General features: G+C 41.0%; 1 protein-coding gene and 1 non-coding gene across 2 annotated transcripts in view; both read left to right on the forward strand.

Moving 5' to 3' along the window:
- LOC121441868 (kelch-like protein 14) overlaps positions 1–24,335 on the forward strand; it is a 109,020-nt gene that overhangs the window by 24,880 nt on the left and 59,805 nt on the right. The window contains exon 3 of the mRNA XM_041643197.1: positions 6,838–6,959. Coding sequence (XP_041499131.1) covers positions 6,838–6,959 — 122 coding nt within the window. The remainder of the gene's footprint in view (positions 1–6,837; positions 6,960–24,335) is intronic.
- Positions 13,387–13,491, forward strand: LOC121441897. Its single transcript, XR_005973517.1, has one exon. It is a non-coding gene; the product is annotated as a U6 spliceosomal RNA (small nuclear RNA).

The raw sequence follows: 24,335 nt of genomic DNA on the forward strand, positions 1-24,335 counted from the left end.
AGATTGTTTTCTCCTCCCATCCCCAAGTCCTCCCACTTCCTGAGGAACAAACAAAAGGTTGGCCACATCAGCTAACATTTTCATCTTCTCAGTCTCCAGACTGAAACATAGAAAGATCTGTCTTTCATCCAAAGGTGATTTTGTTACACAGCCTGAACTAATTCAGATACCTATTCTCATCCCTGTGGGTTTTGGAGCCAGTGTTTTCTTGCCCCCACCAGGTCTTCCCATACATTTCTGCCATATTTACAGGCAGAAACTGCTTTAAGAAAACCCTCAGCCTCCAGTGGGTGTGGTCTGGACCACTGAAATTTGAAGATTATGGAAAAACGTCACAAGTTCCTTCCATCTTTTCCAACCTCTCATTACTGGGTTTGTTTCCTCTCTTCACAAGGCAAAGACGTTCCTTTTTGAAGGTGTCATTCGCTAAGGGACGGGCTTTAGTTACAAGTAGTGACCATTTACTGTCTTATCCCACCTGGATGGCTTCTCTGACCCTTGTAACATTGTTGTTAGCAGACAGGGGGCATCCAAGACCAGGAGTCAGTTTAAAGCTAAAAACATCACACACGGCAGAAAGAGAACCCACGTGTAGCTTGGACTGATCCTTCACTCAAACTTAATTCTACCTTTTCAAGATGGGATAGCAAGTATCTCATCTCATTTAGACTGCCCCTCCAAAATGTCTTGCTTTTTCTATCAACTCTTTGTCTAAAAAAGAAAAAAAAAAAACCCTACATACCTTTCAATATTTGTAGGGAATTACAAAGCAAACTTCTCAATGATATATAACATTCCAGAAGGCATAGTAGAATAATTTAGTAGTAGTTTACTAGTAGTAATATTTTCAAATAATTAAAATAATCTAAACAGGACTGAGGCAGTAAGTCAGTGAGTAAAAAAATAGCTTACTGAGCAAAAGTAATGTACTGAGTTCAAATCCCCAGAACCCATGTAAAGCCCAGGTACAGTAGTGTGTACGTGCAATCCCAGTGTTTCTGTGGTAAAACTGGAAGCAGAGAGCACAGAATCCCCCAAATCTTGAAGACCAGCAGTGAACAACAAAGAGACCTGAGACCCTGACTAAAATCAGCTAGAAGGTGAAGACTGACAATGGAGGCCTGGCAGTGACCTCCAGGGGAGTGCAAGGCTCTGTCACTTCTAGTAGTCTGATTTGGTGGAGATGTCAAACACACAAATGACACACAGGGGTTGTTTATATTGATGATGACAAAGACACCAAACGCTGCTTTGCGTGAGTATTCCTTACAGTTGGGTGTCCTGGCGCACATTGCTAAATCCCAGCACTCCAGAGGCAGAAGCAGGCAGATCTCTGTGAATTTGAGCTCAGAGCCTGGTCTACAGAGAGAGTTTCAGCACAGGTATGGCTATATAGAGAGGCCCTGTCTTTAAAAGCCTAAATAAATAAATATTTAGTACAAATGGCAGAAGTAAGTTTAGGGTCATTTAATGAATTGTTGAAAATTCTATCCAATCCTAAATTCATTTAATGGATGTATTTGTGAAACTCAAGCTAGCAACTCGAACAGCAATTTTCAACATCAAACACTCCAACACAATCCAATCCAAAGTTATACCAATTAGAAAGTCTGTTTCCCATAATTAAGTCATAACATTTCTATAAAAACATAAAAATTTGCATATAGAGAAAATGCTATATTTCTTAATACTCAGTAGCCATCTCTGAGCTGAGGCATGCAGGCAGGTGCTGTGTAGCATGATAACATGCACAGTACAAAGTGCATACATCCTGTGTTCAGAACGAGCACTGCAGTGAGGTCACTCAATGCAACATGGGCAAACACTGCCCAAAACGCCAGGGATTCTTTACAAATTTGATTTTAATTAATTTTTGGTCATTGTAGACTCAGAAACCTTTTACTGTTGCCAAATTTTTAAAAAGAAGTTGTACTCTAGAACATCTATGAGGGTTTTTCAACATGGAGGATGTGTGAAATTAATGCTCCCACTACTTTCAACAAGACAGTGGATTGAAAAGGAAGGTCTATTTTGTTATAAATTTCTAAACAGCTAAAAAAATCACTTATTAAATAAATAAGGGTTGGAGAGATGGCTCTAACAGTTCAGAGAGCTTACTATTCTTGCAGGGGACCAGGGATTGGCTGTTGGCACACACATAGGGCAGCTCACAACTGCTAGTAACTAGATTTCCAATGAATCTGACACTCTCTTCTAAATTCTGCAGGCACCAGGAGCCCATGTGATACACATGCAAACATTAAGGCAAAATATCACACACATAAAATAGAAATGAATAACTTTTTTAAAAAGTACATTTCTGCATCATGTTGAGAGCCAAACCAAGTCAGTAGCCTTGAGTCTGGATGTGTAGGTGTTAAGATCTTCACAAAGTCTGATGTCTTAGTTACTTTGCTATTGCTCTGAAGAGACACCATGACCAAGGAAAACTATAAAAAGAAAAGTTGTATTGGGGACATCACGATGGGGACCATGACAGCAAGCAGGCAGGCATGGTGCTAGAACAGTCACTGAGCTTCCATGTTGAGACAACATGCACCAGGCAGAGAGAGAACCAAATGAAATGCTTTGGGTTTTTGAAATCTTCAAATTCTATCCCCAGTGTCACACCTCCTTCAACAAGGTCACACCTCCTTCAACAAGGCCACACTTCCTAATCTTTCCCAAATAGTTCTGCCAACTAGAGATTAAGCATTCAAATATATGGGCCTATGAAGTCCATTTGCATTTAAACCACCACAACTAAGGAACACTATATTTTTTATTTTTATGTGTATGAGTATTTACCTGTGTGTGTGAACACGCGTGCGCACATGCACGCATGCATGTGTGCACACACGTATGTACACACGCTACATATATGTGTGGTGCCCTGTGAGGCCAGAAGAAGCCATTGGGTCCTCTGGAGTTATAGACAATTGTAAACCAACATGTGAGTACTGGGACCTGAACCTGTATCCTTTGCAAGAGTAGCAAGTGCTTTTAACTACTGAGCAATCTACCCAGTCCCATATTACTGGACTTTAAAAAAAGGTTTAATTCCATGGAGTCAGTCAGAGCTCTAAGAATTGCAAACTGAGAATTTCTACTATGAAGCTAAGATGTTTAAGCCCCTTGGGTAATCCTGAGAACCTTTTAAACTTGGGTATCACTAAACTTATATCCTCTATGTTTTCTTCCAATTTCATGATTTAATCGTTTGTATGACTCTGCAGAATGCCTTGTTTTACAAACATGAAAACTATATAGCATCTATGAAAAAAAATTGTCCAAATGCCCATAAACCTGCTGAATTTTTTTTTTTACAGATTAAAATTCTTCTTGTATTCTTAGAAACTTTTTCCCATGTATCCTGAACCAGATCACTTTATCTGGCCTGTTTCCCAATTATGAAAGTTCCAAATCACTGAGATATAAATAAATGAGACTTTACCACACTCAGAACACCAGTATGATGAAAAATCTGTTTACAACAGGAGGTTCTAGGTCATCTTTCAATCATTCATCCCCTGAACCAAAGTAGGTATGCAGGAGAGTGCACACGCACACGCACACCCAGACGTGACACATGGTAAATGTGTAGTCACTGAGCCAGAATGAAGGAGACCTTCAAATTCCACCTCCTTCTTCACCGTATATTTTTGGCTACAAGAATCAAAGGCATACAAATACTGTTGGCAGGATCTGCCCAAGCTTTTTGTTTATATTTCTCTCATTTCGTATCTTTTAAATACTGTATTTTGATCCTGCTGTTGTGAAAGGGACTAATAAAAAATATTTTTAAATAATAAAATCTATAAACTGAAAGTGTTAATGAAAACCACACTAAAGAGCTAAGACGTATACCAACTTGCCCTATTACGATGTCCTAATTCTTGCAGTAAAACAACACTTAGATTTTGCCTGATAAATTTGAACTGCTATAATTGTTCAGAAAAAAGAACAAATCATTGGAATTATTAATACTGGGTAGGACAACTGAGTTACAAGGTTAGAAATGAACTGAATGAACATATAATATGAATATAAATGAATATAAACCCAACAGTACAAAAGGTTTGAAAGGTGTCTGTGTCATGGAAGAAAGCTCTACATGACAAACGCAAGTCCTGCCCTCTGGTGGAAAACATGTAACCCCTGGAGAAAATGGGGAGTCTTTTCTCCTGCGTAATTGGGTGTGGGGATTTGTCTCGTGTTAGGTAGTCTTTCAATGTTACTGGCTGCCAGCCCTTCAGTAGTTTCATTGTTGACAAGGTTGGAGGCTTTGACCATTCGTCAGCTGTTCAAGACCCCCGGTGGTGAAAGAAAATCTGGTTCTTAGAGAACCAAAGCACCTTGGATGCTTTGAGTAGATGCCTCAAAGACTCCAGGTTCTCTTCTCATCCTTAATTATGAACCAAAAGCAACACCACCATAAAAAAACAGTAGCGAGATTGGTCCAGAGAAACTGACCTAACCAGGGAATAAGATGACTTTAACAAATAAACATGAGCCAAGCATGTAACTCATTTGTTCATCTATTGATCTTATTTTAAAACAATACTTTAAAACATAAATATAATATATTCAAGCTGGGTGTGGTGGCACACGCCTTTCACCCCAGCACTTGGGAAGCAGAGGCAGACCTCTGTGAGTTTGAGGCTAGCCTGTTCTATAAAGTGAGTTCCAGGAAAATCAAGGCTGGCATATAAAGAAACCCTGTCTTGAAAATATGTTATATATATATATATTATGTACAATATGCATATAATAAATATATTTAGCCTTACTAAATTTTTTTAGCAAACCCCAATTCCCATAGCTCTTTCTTCCATATGAGCTACATGTAAACCGGTCCTATCTGGACTCTGACAGCATGTATGCACAGCCACACAATGTGACTTCCACTGACCACACTGCCTTCATGAGTTTACATGCGCCAAACTGCTTTCATCATGACTTCTCTCACACAAATAGAATGCTTGGTCATCTGGGCCTCAAGTAGCAGTTTAAAGAAGATAAAAAGAGCCATCCATCAATTTTGTGATCATGCATTTACAAAACTAAATGGCACAGGAATTACATGTGCGTTACATCCAAATAAAAAAAGAAGGATGTTTGATGCAGATATTCGTTTGTCTCACATGTCACTGATGACTGAAATTCCTAACGTCGGTCATCTTAGTTACTGTCTTCTATTTGTGTGTGCCCGCTAATGGTGTAGAAGACATCAGGGTGCAGTCTGGATGTGTATTCACTTTGAAGAAATTGACTCCGTGTGCTTCTAATTTTGCTCAACTATATCCACAGGATGGGGAAAAAAGGAGTGCTTCAAGCTGCCAAGTGTGTGGCTCATCTATCTGTTGGTACAGCTCCCTCTGTCAATGGCTAGCAGTGTAGTTCCTCCAAGAGGTACCATCCCTGCTGAGGCATCCATACTGGGTGCACTCAATTCATCCAAAGGCACCAGAGTTTCATTAAAGGAATTCTCTTGTTCCCTTCCTTCATATGGAAATGTCATTAACGTTATTAAGTTAACTCTCTGAGTATTAGGTTTCTAACCGACACAGAGAGCTTCTGCCGGGGGCCTATTTCACCAGGCCTCACGGATTCTGAGTCATGTCATCGGTTGCGTTTAGATTTAAGAGGAACTCCTTTGTATCTGTTGACTTTCTTCTTCAATCATGGCTGTTCCATTTCTTTCACAGCCAACCACCTTGAGTCTTTCAGGTAAATGAAAAGTTCAATTATATGTAAAGTGAGTGTTAAATCAGCAGGCCCCTTGTGGGGGTCTGGGCATTCTCTCACTGCTTCAGTGGCAAGTGTGCTCAATCCATTACTGTTGCCGAGGATTGTACATCCATCAGGTCATGTGGGCCGGCCAGGGTGCATCTTAGAGCTTTTACTGCATATGAGACATTGCAGGCCTGTTCTCAGGAACTGCCAGGCAGACTGGGAATCACAGTCACGGTTAATAGCAGCGAATTGCCAGCTCTTGATGGGTGGGTAGTCACTCCTTTCAGTGGTTGCCCCCTGGGGGAGAAGGTAGAAAAACAGAGGGAGGGAATTAGACTGACTTTGCACAGCTGAGCAGGTTCATGCCGCTGGATCAGTGGCAAGCATTGGCAGGGCTCCACTCTGGGGAGGCTCACGACGACATCACAGTCTCATTTTACCAATTGGTGCTGCTGTATTACCAGTGGAGCACAGGGGGGGAGCAGAGGGGAGGGCGAGCTGAAGTGGGGGGATGGGGTGGAGGCAGAAGTCTAGGCTAAATTAAACAAACAAACAAAACAAAAAGGCATGCTCAGACGGGTCCACAGACCCCAGTTAGCCCCGTGTTAATTGTACAAAACTGGTCTCTGAAGTTCCCTGGGTGATTAAAGGGTAGACTCCCAAACTCTCTGCATAACCTTATTTTTTTCAAGGTTCTTTGAGTGGAGAATGGCTTATAATAATGATTTTGACTAATATATTTTTTGACATGCAACTTTAATGCTTAGCCCGAGTACAACTCTAGAGCATTTCATGTGTACTCAGCTGTAAAGAGCGATGATTTAAAGGGCTAATATAAGGGAAAGGTCGTTCTAGAATGAACCTCTAACAAATTGCATAAAGGAAGCTTATTATTCCATGAGTATAGGGGATATGAAGCTCTTCCGATCATTTTTCTGTTTGATTCAAAAAGAATTGTTGCGATATGAATGGGAGAAGAAGGAAAAATGAAACAGAAAATGCGCAAGCAAGGAACATTCTTTTGATGGTTATGATTCTGGTGCCACCTAAAAGACTCTATAATAATGTGCTTATTCATCTCCTCTTTTGTTTTGGGTGAAGAATTCGCTCTAACAAGAAAATGCTGCTGTTGGTTGGAGGGTTGCCTCCCGGACCGGACCGGCTCCCCAGCAATCTGGTCCAGTATTACGATGACGAAAAGAAGACATGGAAAATACTCACAAGTGAGTGCCCTCATTTATTTCCTTGCCTGTTTATCTCAGGCTGGAGTTGTCTTGGTGAATTAAAAAAACGCAGTTAATCAAATCAGACACTGTATTGATCTTCTACCCTTTGGTGGTTTGTTTGTATATCATGGGAGATTTAGAGTAAAAGACTACATTAACATTGCCTAGGTGGCCAATTTGGTAGTTGAACAGGCCCAAATTAAAGTTGGCCTGGTTTGTGTTTCTCTGTGTGTTGGGATGGGTGGGGGCGGGGCAGGGAGCAGAAATCTTTCCCTAGAAATGCTTCAGCTAGAGTTTTTGTTGTCATTGATACAAAACTGAAAGGTTGTTTCGTATAAACACCAATACGTTTTCTCATGCCAAAATGGTAGGTATTTTAGTTCATTATCTCTGTAACCAACATTCATTTGCTTTTTAAGCATCCTTGCCCAGCTTTAGTCTGGAGGACCAGGTATTTCCAGAAATGGCCTCCTTAAGCTGTGCCAAAGCTTGATAGACAGATATATTCATGGCTTCCCTCAGCTGCATTAAACTATGCTTGCGAACGTCCAGGCAAGGCTCTCCTCTCCTTAAAGGGTGATTGTGTTTTACAGCAGAACTCTTGCCTTGGGCACTGAGATTTGGAACATATTGTTGTATCGGTTACGATGCCTGATCTGATGCAGTCATGGAGTCTAAAGTCATCGTTTCTTGAGAGCAGCAGGCGGCTCACACCAGTCCCCTTGTGGGCACAGTGGCTGCACTGGTCAATAAAACTAAATTTTAACTGTCAAAATTGCCCAGAGCTGTATAGATAAAATAATAAATGAACAATTTTGATCCATGAATCAAAGCCATACATTTAAAACCAACAAAAGTGAAAGTTAGCTTCCCTGTTGTGTATGTCTTTCAAGCGTTTGTGTATTTTACCAGATTGTTCTTGTAAAATCGTTTACTTGGCTCTTCCTGAAAGCCTCTTCAAATAAGAGAAGCAGGAAAAGAGTTTCCCTTAAGAGCAGGATGGGAGTGAAGGCATATGGGGTGGAGCTTGAAACAGTATACTTAGGAGCTGGCCTCCCCCTCCCCAAAACCTGCAGTAGCATGGTGCAGGCTCTGCTTCGAGAAGGCTCCCTGGGCACCACTATACTATGGGTGTGGTAAGGAAGTAGCTGACAGGAAATAGCAAGATTAAGCAGGAAGAGGAAAAAAATAAGTTAATGAGGTCTTAAAAATGTTTTGATGCTCTTTGGGTGAAAATATCATTTGCCATGGGTTAGACATCTTAGTGAGTGAGCCAGTTGTATTCTAAAAATGCATCGGAAACTAAAGCTAAACTGAATTCAGAGAAGCAGTGCTTTGACAGCGCCTTTTCTGGTCAACAGAGAACTCCTGGACAGGTGGCATGCCAACTCAAAGGGCTGATGGGGAAAGGACAAAAGATTTGCAGAGAGACAACCCTAAACACAGCATTAGATTTGAGACACCAAGATCTTTAACTTCACTGATAAAAGCTAGTCATTGACAAACCCATCTGCTTTCCCAACTACTTCACACTGCACCCAAATGGGGATTTATTGAGGCCCTTCATGCCAGGGAAAAGGATCTCAAACAGCATCTCCAGAAGGCCTTATTCTTGAACTTTTACATTTATTTACTTGTTTGGTGCATGCATGCATGTGTTCATTGTGTGTGTGTGTGTACGTGCGTGCGTGCGTGCGTGCGTGTGTGTGTGTGTGTGTGTGTGCATACACCACAGTGTGCACATAGAAGTCAGCAGATAACTTGAAGGAATTAGTTTTCTTTTTTTGATCATGTGGGTTCTGGGGATCATCAGGCTTGGAAGCAAGTGCCTTCATCCTCTGAACAATTTCATCAGTCCCTTGTCTTTATTTTAAGCTATGCTCAGAGATTGTCAGGTTTCTTACCCAAACTGGGACAGTTTGGAACATAAAAGGCGATCTACTAATTGTGCCTGGCAGTAGCCATAGGCCGTAACATACAGTCATCTCCTGATTTAAAACTTTCATATTGCCCACGGGACTCTACCTTCATGGCTGAAAAGCGTGAACTTTCACATCTGGATCTGAACATAAATATCTAACTTTGACCATGTCCTACAAACATTCTGGGTCAGTTTCTTATTTGTCAGTCACGTGAGTGTTTTAAGGTAGCCTTGCACACGTGCATCATTGATGGAGGAAGGTCATTGGCTAATAAAGGAACTGCCTGGCCCATTTTATTGGTTAGAGGATAGGTGGGAGGAGTAAACAGAACAAAATGCTGGGAGGAAGAGGAAGTGAGCTCAGAGACTTGACAGCTCTCCTCTAGGGAGCAGACGCCTGAGAGAGACGCCATGCCCCGCTCCCAGGCAGACGCATGCTATGAAGCTCCGACCCAGGATGGACATAGGCTAGAATCTTCCCGGTAAGACCAGTGCTACAGTTTATTAGAGATGGGTTGATCGGGATATCAGAATTAGCCAGTAAGGGCTAGAGCTAAAGGGCCAAGCAGTGTTTAAAAGAATACAGTGTCCGTGTAATTATTTCGGGGCATAAGCTAGCCGAGCAGGCGGCCGGGGTGCTGGGAACGCAGCCCCGCTGCCCTTATTACTACACATCATCTAGCATGCAGCATGCACTCAATACACTGCAAGTGCTATCACTAGCTATTGTTAATATTACTGCCAACGGTAGCCCAAGAGTTTTGTCTGGATATTGGATGTGGGCCAGTCTCTGCCACTTCTCCATGCAGAGTAGAAAGATAAAAGTTTACTGCACTCCTCCAGAGTAGGAAGTCTGTTGTCATAACTTTCATTGTGAGAAAGAATAATCCGCAGACTAAGAAATGATATTGGGTGGCTCTCTCTCAACTCATCTGAATGAGATAAAGAAACACACATTCTGACATAAACAAATTCCCACAGCAAGAACATGCGTAAGGACTTTGAGCCTTCCTTCTATCCAGAGGCATACTCAGCTCTGAAATAAAAATCTATTTTCCTTACTCTTCATGTTCTTGGGATTTGATTAAAAATAAACTCTATTCCCTGCCTGTCTGTGGCCCCAGTTTTCCATTTGTTAAAGAAATGATGGTACTTTAATAATGGATAATTTCTGTTAGTTTGCATTTTTAAACTAAATTTGAAGTTCCTACAAATCAGAGAAAATAAGTCATTGCCAGTATAGGGTTCCATGTTATCTTGGACATGAAATTATAAATGAGGAAAAAAGTGTTTCTCTAGTAAATAAAAATATTCATATTCTCCCCAAGTCCAATGAAGCATGGGGGACTATAGAACTTTCCACTGCCATTCTTTTGACCTAGAAGGGCTAATCTAGTTCTCAGAGAGGGCCTGCTGGCAGTTGAGGGTGGTAACAGGGTCCCAGCTAGGGTCTGTTTGTGAATGGAAAGACTGTTCCCATACAAACTAACAGCCTATCAGCCAACAAGCTCCTGATACCTGGGATTAGCTGGAGTTTCGGAGCCTTGGAGTATTTTTCCCACATAGCTGGAGCTAGTGTTATGTTACTCTACTGCTACCCAGGTAGTAACACACATACACACACACACACACACACACACACACACTCTGCCTTTTGGGAGCTACATCATTTACATATGTTATATAACAAAGAGAAAGTAAAAGGACTTAGCGACCATTACCTAAAAAATAGCAAGCTAAAGCACACAGGCGAGTTGCAGGAGGGAAGGAGCGCTGGTGGAACACAGAGAAAAAACTTCAAGGGTTGTAAGTGTGTCTCAGTGATAGAGCATTTGCCTGGAAGGCAGAAGCCCCTAAATTCCGACCCTGGTATTATGAAATCAACCAACAAATAGGAGACTATGGTCTTGAGCCCCCCAAACAGCAATGGGGACAGTTGCTTTCCCCAAAAGACTGCCTTGCTCAAAGGCTGGCAGAGACCAACTGCTCTTTTATTCTGATTCGGAACAATCATTTATTTTAACATTTTGGAGCTGAAATCTAAGAACACTGACAGAGCTCTCCCACCTCTGTCCCCAGTGCATTAGAAATAACATCTGAAACTGACAGTGCAGCCCTTGGAACTGTGGCATGTTGGGAGTAGCAATAAAACTAGGAATCGTTGGTTCTTTTGCCCTTTGAGAACAAAAGTGAGGTATCAGAGAGGTACCGCAGGTAAAGCACTGGCTGCTCTTCCAGAGGACCCGGGTTCCATTCCCAGTGTCCACGTGGTGGCTCACACATCAATCCAGTTACAGAGGATCTGATGCCTTCTTTTGGCCTCCATGGGCACCAGAAACACATGTGGTGAACGGACATACATGCAAGCAAAACATACATGCAAAGTAAGTAAATCTTTAAAAACAAAATCAATTGGTAAAATTTAAAAAATAAAAGAACAAAGGAGAAGTAGAAATGCGCTTTTATACATTTCTATTTTGAGGAGTTCTTTCTTTGTCTTTTACTCCTGTGTACAACTTCCCATTTCCCTCGTAGTTTCTTAGAAAGCAGTATAGGGGGTGAATACTAAAATAGCCAGTGTAGGAAAGCCTGCCTCCTGCCCTGCAAGCCCTCAGTCTTTGCCACAAAGATCAAATCCACAAATTCCCCTGACCACAGTGTCCCTTTTGTAGCAGAGTTCTTGCTCCTTACTCAAGATGACACAAAGTTCACATGCGGAAGACCCGTAGCATTTTCCAGGGACCATGCTGAAAGCCTGGGGATCCGTTCATATTCCCAGCAGGCTGGTTTGGAGCTGATGGCTTGAGGGACTTCCTAAGAGCAAACCCTCTTTTACTAACATTTCTGACAAGAGCTCTTCTTTATTTTTTTTTTAATTGCTTCCTTTGAGAAATTACAGAAAAATGATATCAGGGTAAAGATTTATGCTGGCAGGAAACAGTTGAGTTTTTTTTTTGTTTTTTTTTTTTTTTTTTTGGTAACACAAGGATAGAAATGATGGAATTGACTTAGCTTGTTCCTTCTTTTCATAATTTTTAAATTTTAAGTTAATTTTCGCCTCAACATTCAAAGTAATGGCCTTTATTGTGGCACGTTCATACATATATCCCATTATATTTTGTTCTTATTCATCTCCCACCCCCACTGCTCTTCCCCTCCTCTCCCTCCTCTTCTCCTCTTGTTGGATCCTTATCTCCTCCCAACAGCCACATCTGCTTCCATGTCGTAGTTACCCGCCTTTCCTCCTCCTGCTCCCTCCCTCCCTCCCTCTACCTCCTCTGTGAAATGGCCTCCATTTTCATCACACACACACACACACACACACACACACACACACACACGAGAAAACAAAGTAAATAACTATAGATAAGGCACTGAGCCCAGCAGTGGTGGCACACACCTTTAATCCCAGCACTCTGCAGGCAAAACCAGCCTGGGCTACAGAGTGATTTCCAGGACAGCCAAGCTGTTATACAGAGAAATCCTATCTCAAACAAACAAAAAGACACTAAACTCTGGTTCCCATAGATAAACGTAAGTTTGATCATTTTTTAATATTCTACAATGAGGATGATGGAGACTGTTGTACATGCTGCTTTGTAGGGGAAACACCAACCCCATGCACCACCACATTCAGTGTGGCTTCTTCCCTTTATTCTGTTTCTTGAGTCCAATCAACTTTTGTCCTTTGAGTATATTGCGAATAATAAAGTTGGTCATAAAGCTAATAATAATTTCTTTAAAAAATTTTTAGATTTTCTTTGTTTAGTGTGTGTGTGTGTGTGTGTGTGTGTGTGTGTGTGTGTGTGAACATCTGTGTACAATTCAAAGAGCATGTGTGGTCAGAGTACACCTTATGGGAGTCAGCACTTTGTGTCATGTGCATCCCAAGAATCCAGCTCAGGTTGTCAGGCTTGTCACCAAGCACCCCTACCTGCTTAGCCATTTCAACAGCCCTAAGAATTTTGTTTTGTTTTGTTTTGTTTCTTTTGAGTTTTTGAGAGATGATTTCTTTGTGTAGCCCTGACTGTTCTGGAACCTTCTATAGACTAGGCTGGCCTTGAACTCACAGAGATCCATTTTCTTCTGCCTCCCAAGTGCTGGAATTAAAGGTGTGCACCACCACTGTTCGGCTAATGATAGTTTCTTATAATTACCAATTTTCAAGGAAATAAGTAAGTTCAGTTGTTTTATTGTGTTGTGTTTTTGTATTTGTGTTTCCTTTTATTCATGGTATCTTTCTTACCAGAAAACCAAAACCACAAATTATTTAAAACAATCAAAACCCTAAGTAGGAAGCTAATCCATGGATAATGAATACTGCATTTTAGTAGAAACTAAGAAATCAATCAGGGAGGAACTTCCAGAATCTTTTGAGAATGCCCAGCAAGAATATGGACCTTCTAACAGCCCTCACCACCTACATAGCAAGGAGTTACTGAATATCCACCTTGTTGGATGACCCAGCAAGACATGTATGCAATCTCAAAAACCCAAGGGGTTGTGCTCGCTTCGGCAGCACATATACTAAAATTGGAACGATACAGAGAAGATTAGCATGGCCCCTAAAAAAAAAAAAAAAAAACCTAAGGGGTCACTACAATATACAGTGAACCACAGAATGGATTAGAAAACACCAGGTTGCTGTGGGAATATAAGGTGGGAAACCCCTCACCTAGACAGAGCCATAATGGAAGCTATTTAAGGTGACCCTTAATTTTGAGAAGATGATTGAAAGTTAACTAGGCAAGAGGTGAATGGGAAAACATTTTGGCCTCAGGAAGGGTGTTTGTCTAGCATGCTCTTGGGTCCCCAGCTACACAGGGAGAAAATGAAATGAAGTAATGATTTGAGTATGGCTACTTTTCTAAATTTTTGATTTAGGTGTTAGTGAAAACATGGTCATCTAAGGAATTTATATTATGGCATAGCAATTGTCACACAGCTTGGAATTTGAGATCATGAAGCAATTGTTCCCATGGCTTTGGGCAAAAAGAGAAGGAGGAGAAATTGTGCCTTGACTTTTTAGATACGTTACCATCTAATTTTGCCTCCAATGAGCTCATTCTAATTTGAAATACATGGCTGCGCATTGCTATATATCTTGAATCATTTGCTGGTGAAGATTCACACGCCAATGCATTAGTGGATTTCTCATAGATTTTTTAAAAAATGTATGTGTGGTCACTCCCAACACTGTGTTTCAAGTAAGCAGGGTGCTTTGAAAAGCCAGTAGGCTTGATTTGACCCCCTTGTTTATTTTTGGCTTATACCTCCTTTAAATATAGTAATTGCTTTTTCTCCAGAGGGTAGCATGTGTACAAATAATTCCAACGCCTTCTTCACACACAGGCTGTGGCATTGGCTTTTGAGTGTGGATTAGAGGTATGTGTCATGAGGGCTTCTTAAATGTAGCCAGTATTATTTGTAAGTGAACTATAGACCAAGTCTGGGAACCTCTTAAATGTAGGCACTGGTTCACTCAAGACCTCACCCAACCAATTTTATTCCCTTACCCAAAAGATTGTATTTTCTCTGTTACACTGAGCCAAGACAAGATTGCCAAGTCCTTACCAAATTTAGACTTTCGTGGGCACAACTAGCATTAGCCAAGGTATCCTTGTGTCCTAACAAAGCATGACAGAGACCTAGAGGAGACTAGAATAGGCAACTGCAGGATGGAGCGACGTGATACAATTTGGGAGTTGTGGAGAATATCACAATGGAAGAAGCATTTGAACTGAGAGTTAAAGGCAGGCAGAGGTTCAGGTAAAGATGGAAGGGGAAAGAGTTTCCTCAAATAGTTCATGGTAAGCACAGAGAACCTTCAAGACAAAGATTCTGAGGCTAGGGAGATGTCTCAGTCAGTACAGCCCGGAAGAACGGACTTCCACCTGAGCACACAAGTAAAATAGATGTAGAAATGGTTCACATTGTAATCTCATCACCAAGACAGAGGGATCCCTGGGACACACTGACCAACCAGCTAAACCTAAAAGTGATAAGGCCCGAGTCCCAGTGAAATATCCTGCCTTCAAAAGGTAGATAGGAGAAAAGACACCTGAGATTAATCTCTGGCCACCACGTGTCTGCAATACATATCAACATCTACTAGCACACACGTGTGTCCCAGCACAAACACACATCTTCACCCATGCACACGCACATGAATAACATTTGAAAAGAAGATGCATGGATAAGCTTAGAGAGGAAGCTGAGGGCCTAGGAAAGGTCCAGTTAAAGATCTTAGCAGATTCCAGCCGCACGGGAACTTCTATGACAGGCTGACAGTTTGAGTCTTTAAGTCACATGTAGAGGGGAGGTGTCATGCATAGAGTCATACATTCACTGTAGAGCAGAAAAAAAACAATTCTTTCTGGGTCTCTATCAAACCGTGGTACATCAGCCCATCTGACCACAAAGTACTCTTCGTCACCCAAGTTCAAGCACACGAGATTTAATCTCTGCTGAATCACTGTAGCCATGAAAATCTACATGGATCCAACGTTCCTGGCATAGTACCATGTTTGTAAAAAAGAACTAAAACAGGCTAAATGAACCAAATCAATTGACACCTAGGGGTCTGGAATATAATCTAGGCTTATGAAGTAAATTGCACATTCTGATGTGTGAGTCACAGGGTTTACACACACAATTTCTGGCAAGTTCTAATTCAGTGCAATTTATCTGTATCTTGGAAGTTATGCACACACATGTGAACACTCATAGATGTGCACACATATACACACACAGATTAACATCTCCAGAAGCAGGTAGATCTAAAGGGAAACACATCTCTGGCAGTTATTGCCTGCAACATGGGTTTCTTACTCTCTGATCATTTTTCTCACCTGCAAAATGAAGCCAATTATACTCACCTCACAGAATTCTTACTAGAATCAAACTGTCCAAATACATCTCCAGGTTCAATGTGTAGTGTGTAGCTGTTCTCAATTAATTATTATAGTTTAGTTTAATCTATATTCTTTATTCTTTAAATTAAAAAATTATATGTGTGTGTGTGTTTCGTCTGCATGTATGTCTGTGTGCTATGTGTGTGCCTGATGCTAATATATGTCAGAAGAGGGCATTGGATCACCTGGGGTTGGAGATACAGATGTGAGACGTCATATGTATTTTGGGAATCAAACCCAAGACTTTTGGATGAGCAGCCAATGTTCTTAACCAGTGAATTATCTCTCCAGACCAATTTGTGTTCCTTTGTTGTTGTTGTTGTTTTGTTTGTTTTGGGGGTTTTAATTGATTTTTATTGAGCTCTACATTTTTCTCTGCTCCCCTCCCTGTCTCTCCCCTCCCTTTCAACCATCTCCCAAGGTCCCCATGCTCCCAATATACTCAGAAGATCTTGTCTTTTTCTACTTCCCCCAATTTATATTCTTTAATAACAAAGTAGAGAATAAAAGTCTGACTCTTGTGTTCACAAAGGTTTGGGAAGTAAGACACACCATAACTGGTTCCTTGAAATGCTGTATCACTCATGTGGACTTGACTGCACTCTGGTGAGAAAGACTAACATTTCAGAGACTGGAAATGACAAAATATTAATTCCTTACTTGACCTACACATCCAGCACAGGCTGGCTCCAAGTCTCCGCCCCACAAGGTCAGTTAGGGGTCCAGACACATGGGTTCCAGAGAAGAAAGTGGTACCGAGACCTCTGCTGGAACAGAGGTGGGTTTTGTCAACTCTACTCCACCACTTGACTTCACCCCTTCAAGGCACTAAGATCCTCAGAAGGTTTGGGGGAAAGAACCAGAGAGTTGGATAAACTAGCCATGTCCTTACTGTGAGCCTCACTATAGTTACCCAGGCCCCTCATGCTATGCTCAGAGCAGCCTGACCTAAGTCCTTCCTCCCAGAGGGCATCACCACAGTCCTCCAGTCTCCTCATGTGAACTGCTCTGGGTGATGCTTGATCAACTCACCGTCCTGCTTATTCACAATTTTTCTTGATCTGGATATAAAAGGAAAAGACACTGAGAGCTTTGAAGGATGCCTGTCAAGGGATGGCTTCATTCTTCCACTGGGCTGCCTCAGCTTGGCTTCTAACCCTCTGTTCCCTGCAGTCCTAGGCTTTACTCCATGAAGATCATTGTTCCCGTTCCCTTCCTTGGTCATACCTCAAGGGAGGCTGAGAGATGTGCTTTTCCTGGAAGCAAAATAAATTCCTGGGTACATTTAACACCAATAAACAATCAGAGCACTTGGTACAGTGGCTCAAACCTTTATCTCAGCAATTGGAAGTCAGAGGCAGGTAGGTCTCTGTGAGTTCAAGGCCAGTCTAACCTACAGTGAGTTCCAGAGCAGCCAGGACTAAGAAGAGAGATCCTGTCTTAAAGAACCAAATCAAACAAACAAAAACCAACCAAACAAAGAGATAGGAATAGTTGTGGTTTTAAATATGTAATTCTTAGCAGCTTCTTTGGACCATGTTGGTGGCTTAGGGAGAATTTAGGAAAATGTCAGGGCTGCCATATGTTTTCATCCATTCCAAAAGTGTCCACATTCCTTTTTTGATATATTTTAAGATTATTCTTTTTCTTCCTTTTTTGCCCCGTTTACCTCCTTTTCTCACAATGCTACACACACGTGTGTGTGCACACATACCCTCTACCGATGCCCTCTAATGCTCTCTCTGTGTATTTCTTTTTCACTCTGTTTCTTGAGTATAATTTACTGGGTATCTCACTCTTAATTGAAAATTTCTTTTAATGTTTTTTTTTAATATTGTATGTGTATGTTTGCATGTGTTGGAGGTGGCGTAAGTGTAGGTTTATGTATGTCACAGCGAATGCATTGAGGTCAGAGAACAACTTTGGGACTTGGTTCGCACCTTCCACCATAGGGTCCAGTGATCAAAATCAGATTGTTGCAAGATCCTGTACCTCCTGAGCCATCTTGTCCGACCCCTTAATTGAAACTTCTCCCCTGACAAAAAAATTCAATGAAATTACTGTAGAAAATATACTTTTAATTTTGCATTTCTCATGAATCAACCTTTAGATTTCAACTGTTTGCTTAAAAATTTTTCTCAGTTTCATAACCACAAACATGTAGTAAGTCATGTACATAAAGATTTATTTCTTTACTTATTTCACATTTATGACAGGTTAAGTGGGGGCTTGTTCTACACCTTATTCTTATGTGCAGATTGCTAAAAACCCCACATCACAATTAGCATTCGGGAAAGAAGAAAATTTCACACTGATTCTTAAAGGTTCTTCCCCCCAAATATCAGATTGTTTCCCCAAATTCCAAGGCCACATCTAACTCCAAAATGCACGGAGAAGAACTGTCCTCCCAAGGTGTCGGAAAGATCGAAATGTTTGTTTGTGGTCTTGTTTCTGTTGCAGTCACTCTACTTTCCAGGAATCCACACTCCAGCCAAGATAGTTTCTCACAGATGTGTCCAGAGGTTCCTCTCCTCGGAGACTCCAGATCCTGTCAAATTGACAATCAGTATTCTTCCTCATACATCCTCACTATACAACTTAGATCTAATTCGGTTCATTCATTCATTCATTAATTCATTCATTCATTTTTATGGCTGTTCGCTTGTTCTGCAGTGCTAGAGATCAAACACACATGGTGCTTTGCATACCGATGCAAGCACATCTCTCCAGGGCTATATCTGCAGTCCCATAATATTTAATACCCTATCTTACTCTATGTTTTATTGCTAAGAACTCAATACTTGAGACTGGGTAAGTTCTAAAGAGTGGAGTGTAGCACACAGTTTGTATCCAAGGACAGAGGACTGATCTTGGTAGTGGACTTCTTGCTGGCAGAGTCCCATAGAAACGCAAAGCATCACAAATGTGCTCTGGCCCCTTCATCCTCTGCAGAGTCACATTGGGCTCCATCTCAGACATCTAATCCCAACCCTAATGACTTCCAAACATTCCCCCCCTGATGATCACAGTAGGACTCAGTTTCTACACTTTTGGTACCCCACAGTGGGGGTTAACTTGCAATGTGAACCTTGAAGGAAGCAACCCATCTTCAAACTCAGATCGTTATGACACAGCATCTTTGTTCTATGAATACTGGGCTCACTCTTCTTGTCACCTGCAAAATATTCTTACTTATCCAGTGAAAACTTCTAAGTCAAAGCAGATATCTATCTCATGCTCTTTCTGCATTCTCTGACTAACAATGACTGTTGTCAGGACTGGTGCCTTTGGCCCCCAAATCAAATGCCTCTCTAGTAAAGAAAAAGTTTAGAGGTACATTTCAAATATAATTTTATTATTATATGTTGGGGACTAGTTTTTCAAATATTTGCTCCCTTCTAATAATTTAAATGTGTTTGAGTTTATACAGTGTCCCCTAGTTTTACTATTTATTATGTGTAACTATGCATCTATAATATAGCCACACAAATATATACAACTGTAGATACAAATTACACAGTTATGTACAATTATCAAAGAAGCAAAAAGGTCTCATTCAAACAAAATAAGAGTCAGGCATAGCGGTATACATCAGTAACGCCTGCATTTAATAAGCAGAAGCAGGAAGATTAAGAGTTTGGAGCCAGCATGGGCTACAAACTGAAACCCTGTTCATATTCCACCCCCAAACAAAGTAAGAATGGAAATAACTTTAACAACAACCACTCAGAGCAACAAAAAAAGCTGGTTCTGATGATAAATGAATATTTCATGCAGTATCTCCATAAAAAGGTAGAAGTGCCAAACATAATGCATTTGGCAGGCTGAGACAGGAGGATTGCATGGCTACAAGGACAGCCTGGGCTACAAGTGAGAGGAAATAACAGTGGGCAGGCTGAGGCAGGAGGACTGCATGGGTCCAAGGACAGCCTGGGCTACAAGTGAGAGGAAATAACAGTGGGAAGGCTGAGGCAGGAGGATTGAATGGGTCCAAGGACAGCCTGGGCTACACAGTGAGAAATAATGAAAACAAAGTTCATAGAGGGATGTTGCTGCTTCTCAAATCCATTAGATGACCCTGTGCGATGTCATTTATTAAACGTATCTGTTATAAAAACCCAACTGTTTAGAATTTGAGATTTTGCATATTATAGGCAGACTGGCTCCTATTCCTGGAAATGTATGGCCTCTCTGACACCTGACACCTCCATCCTCATTAAGTGTGTTGAATGATATGAACTTCTGCGATACTGCAAGAGCCATAAGAATCATCTGTGTCTATATAATTTGTATCTACAATACTATACACTGTTTGCCTATAAAATATATGTGTGAAGATTGATTAGAATAAAGGTTGTTTTCATGAAAGGAGGGACAGACAGACATATCCTTACATCTATGCCTAGCAAGCAAGGCAGCATACTGTTCCTCACCAGGTATTCTAATTCTTCATCTCTGCCTGATAATTAAAGTCTTAATTTATTAAAGAAGAAAATTAAGATTGGATTCTAGTTATTTGACTAGAATGAAAACCGTCGTGAGCTCCAAAGATGAAAGTGTTGCCACGTTTCTGTGTGGAGAGCCGCGAAAGCTCTTTCAGAAAGCCTACTGCTAAGGCAATGATGTATCACTTTTACTTTCATTATATGTTTTTAATCAGAGCGTGACTTCACACTAGACAAAGCGATGCTTTATGCATGGGCTCACTTGTTTTTGCTAAAATCTTCTGACATGATTAATTTTCCTTTAATGCCTTTGTCTTGTTGTAATGGTAAGGATGATGGGTATAAACCAGGCACAAATACATGCTTTTCCATTATGATGCCTCTGAGCATTAAAAATATCTTAGATGAAAGGGAAAAAAATCACAGGAGACTGGTCTGACTGGAATTAAATTTCTTGCTACCTGAACACACAGTGCATGAGATTAAAAAAAATGATTCAGTCATTGTTTTTAGTTTTATTTTGGGTATTTTTATAGCAATTTATTCATCTGTATGATGAGATCTGAGGAGGGAGAGAGATCGGAGTGCATGGATTTCTTGATCGCATTTGTGGCTCTGCAACAATCCTTCCCTCATAGAGTAAAGAGACCACACTGTTAACCCATTCTGTGCCAGGAGTGTATGTCACCAGGCCAAAGGACATCGGGATATGGCGTCTCCAGAACTTAGACATACATGGGCTCATTTCTGCTCATATGGATTTTCCATCAAAAATGATTATATAAAATAGATATTATTTGTCCAATTACACAAAGCAAGAACATAGACGATTTGCAGAAGGAAACAGTTTAATAAGTGGGACCCTGTTTGTGAGTAGCCATTGAGGGATTGGTTCCGCCATAGTCATATTCTCCTCTCTCCCTAATAAATGATGGAGATATATCTGTAGTATGGGTGTGGCAACTCCTTCCTTCTACACATCCTGTATGCTTGTTTTATACCAAGTAAATCCTGTTCCAACAAAAACATCATCCAGCACTATCAGGTGCACTTGATACAGTCCTGGAGATCTCCTCCACCTATGCAGTTCCACGAGGGAACTACTACCCACAGCTGGCTTCTGGACGCTTCCGTGAGGCTGATATGACTGGAAAGCTGATTTCCTCTTTCCATTTTACCATGCGACATCACTCTTTTAGAGCAAGTGGCCTCTGAATCGATAGCACAGCCCTGGTAGTGAAAGCTGGGTGGTGGTGCTGTCCACCTCCTCAATCCAATCTAGTCCCCTAAAGGGGGAAAAAGTGTCTCTTGTTTTATTTTTGTTGCTATGAAAAGAATGTTCTGACAGAATGCCATTGAGGAAGAAAAGGGTTTGTCTAGCTTTTAATTACAGGTAACAGGTCTTTGTTTTGGGGAGGTCAATACAGAAATATCACATCCACAGCCAAGAGCAAGAGAAAACAAACGCACCTTTGGTTACTCTCACCCAGCTTTCTTTACTCATGTATGGTTCAGGGCCAAGACCATAACAAGGTCCTGCCCTCTGGGCTGGGTCAGCCAATCAGCAATCAAGGCTGCCTCCCAGGCATTCAACAGACCAACCTGATCTAGACAGTTCTTAGTCAATGCTCCTTTCCTAGGTGATTGTTTTGTGGGATGGTGACATTTTAAAACTAACCACCCCAGTGAGCTCCATGTATATATATATAATCTAAACTGAAAAGCACAATAACCCCGTGTGGCCCATGGTCCTGTGCTAGGACTTCACCTTTTGGCTTCTCAGGATAATTTCACGAACCCTGTGTTTTCATCTGAGTTACCTGATACATTTCTATCCAGGGGCTGTTGTTGTTATTGTACTGGGTCCCTTCAGACAACACCACAAAGCCTACAGCCACATTCATGGGAGTTCACAAAAAATGGACTAAGAAGCAAAGTAACAAGGAAGTAACTGGTTTTTCCTTAGAGCATCCTAATACATCCTTTAATACAGCTCCTTACGCTGCGGTGACGCCCAACCATAAAATTATTTTCATTGCTACTTCATAACTCTAATTTTGTCATTGTTATGACTCATAAAGTAAATATCTAAAATGAAATGCAGGATATCTGATGTGTGACCCCTGTGAAAGGGTCTTTTCGGTCCCGAAAGTCATGATCTACAGATTGAAAAACACACCCCTTAGAGCCTTTGGATCTTAGTATGGGAAGTAGGCTGTGAAATGTTTCCAAGGGCTGCTGATGTGATAATGCACTAAGTACCTAAGACAACAAAAATATTTTCCCGCTGTTTGGAAGCCAGAAGTTTTAGAGTATATCAGAGCCGTGCTGGGATCCAAAGACCTAAGGCAGAATCAATTCCTCCTTTACCCCTGGTAAAGTGCCTCGCTTCTGGTAGTTCTTGTAACGCTTGGTGCCCTGTAGCTTAGAAGTGTCTGTCTGCTTCTTCCATGGCATTCCTGTGTCCCTCCTCTATGCTCACGTTTTTCTCATTTCTCTTATAAACATAGCTGCCTTTGTGTTTAGGACCTACCCTAGCCCAGTATGGCCTCGTCTTCCTGGATCTTTATCTTTAGAAATGCCGTTTCCAAATCAGGTCACATTTACTGCTTCTAGGTATAAGAATTTGACCTTTCTTTTCTTGGAGACACAATCAACTTCCTGCACCAAGATACTGATACACACAAGGGAAAGAGAAAAGTCTCTAGTCACTTCATTCATATTTATCCATTTGACTCTCACAATAACCCTCTGCTGCAATAGGCATTAGTTTTATTTATACTTCAGATGTCTATGTGGAGGCACAGAGACGTGGAGTGATTTGCTCAAGGTCACACAGATGGTAAATGGCAATGCCAGAATGTATACCAAATAAAGCCCCAGAGCCCGCACCCTTGCTGCTCCTCATTACTCTGGTAATAGCAGAGCACATGCTGCAAGAGGAATTAGAACTAGAACGACAGTCGACAGGCTCCTTGATCATTTCCTGCAGAAAAAAAAAAAACAATATGCCCCGCACAAATAGAGTACGCCGCATCGTAGACATGCTCCCTTGCTGAACCTTCCATGCTAACCTTTGTTTGAAATTGAAGACTGAAGAAAGACTACAGCAATGAATTCTAGCAAACACCCTTTTTCTTATCTTCGGACTTGGTCATCTATTGGATGATATCTATTGGATAATGTTCTGAATTATTCTGCTAATGTTGTGCTCTACTTCAGTTCATTTGTACGTATTATAAACTTCATTGCCTCCCTAGAATAAGTTAAATCATAAAGTATCTTTAAAAGAAAGAGGAGGGAAGAAAAGGAGGGCTTTTGGGTTATTTTCTAGTGAAAGTTATTTTAGCACAATATGTTCCTTTTTCCCGGAACACTGGATGCTTCCAACATCCCTTTCTTTGTGTACTTCCTCCCTTTTAAAAAAAAAATCATAACTGCAAGGTCTTTGTACCAAGATACTAAAGAAAATATTCCTTAGTTTAGTCTGGTGGTACACACATTTAATCTTGGCACTTGGGAAGCAGAAGAAAGCAAATAAGTTCCAGGCCAGCTTTGTCTACACATGAGTTCCAGGACAGCCTTGTCTGCACATGAGTTCCAGGACAGCTTTGTCTACGTATGAGTTCTAGGACAGCCAGGGTTATATAGTGATATCCTGTGTTACAAAAAGAATGAAAAAGACAATCTACCTGACGAGGTACTAATGATGTATAGGTACTCTTTGATTGTGAGATATTAGCAGACTTCAGGTCGTGGCTTTCTGTTCATTCACAAATTTGTCTGAAGTTTTTTCATTACTATGACCATTAACTTTACCAAGTATCAGAATCTTCTTTTATGTGTGCATAAATATTTCATGGGATATTTTTTTTCCATTTTAGAGTCTTTGGGGATTTTTAAACAGTAAGACATCCTTTTATTCTTTATTCTTGTCAAAAGCCCGAGTCATTCTCCTCACCTGAGCAATAATCAAAAGATAGGAGCAGGTGAATTAAGGAGAAGTGTAATGGTTGTTTGCTTTCAATTAGATCATGAAATTTACAGGGGTTTGATATGCCATATTGTGACTGTCACAAATGCATGCAAATGG

The sequence above is a fragment of the Microtus oregoni genome, unplaced genomic scaffold (assembly GCF_018167655.1).
Source record: "Microtus oregoni isolate MIOR12 unplaced genomic scaffold, Mior012 000082F_ref0000272, whole genome shotgun sequence".
In the NCBI taxonomy this organism is placed as follows: Eukaryota; Metazoa; Chordata; class Mammalia; order Rodentia; family Cricetidae; genus Microtus; species Microtus oregoni.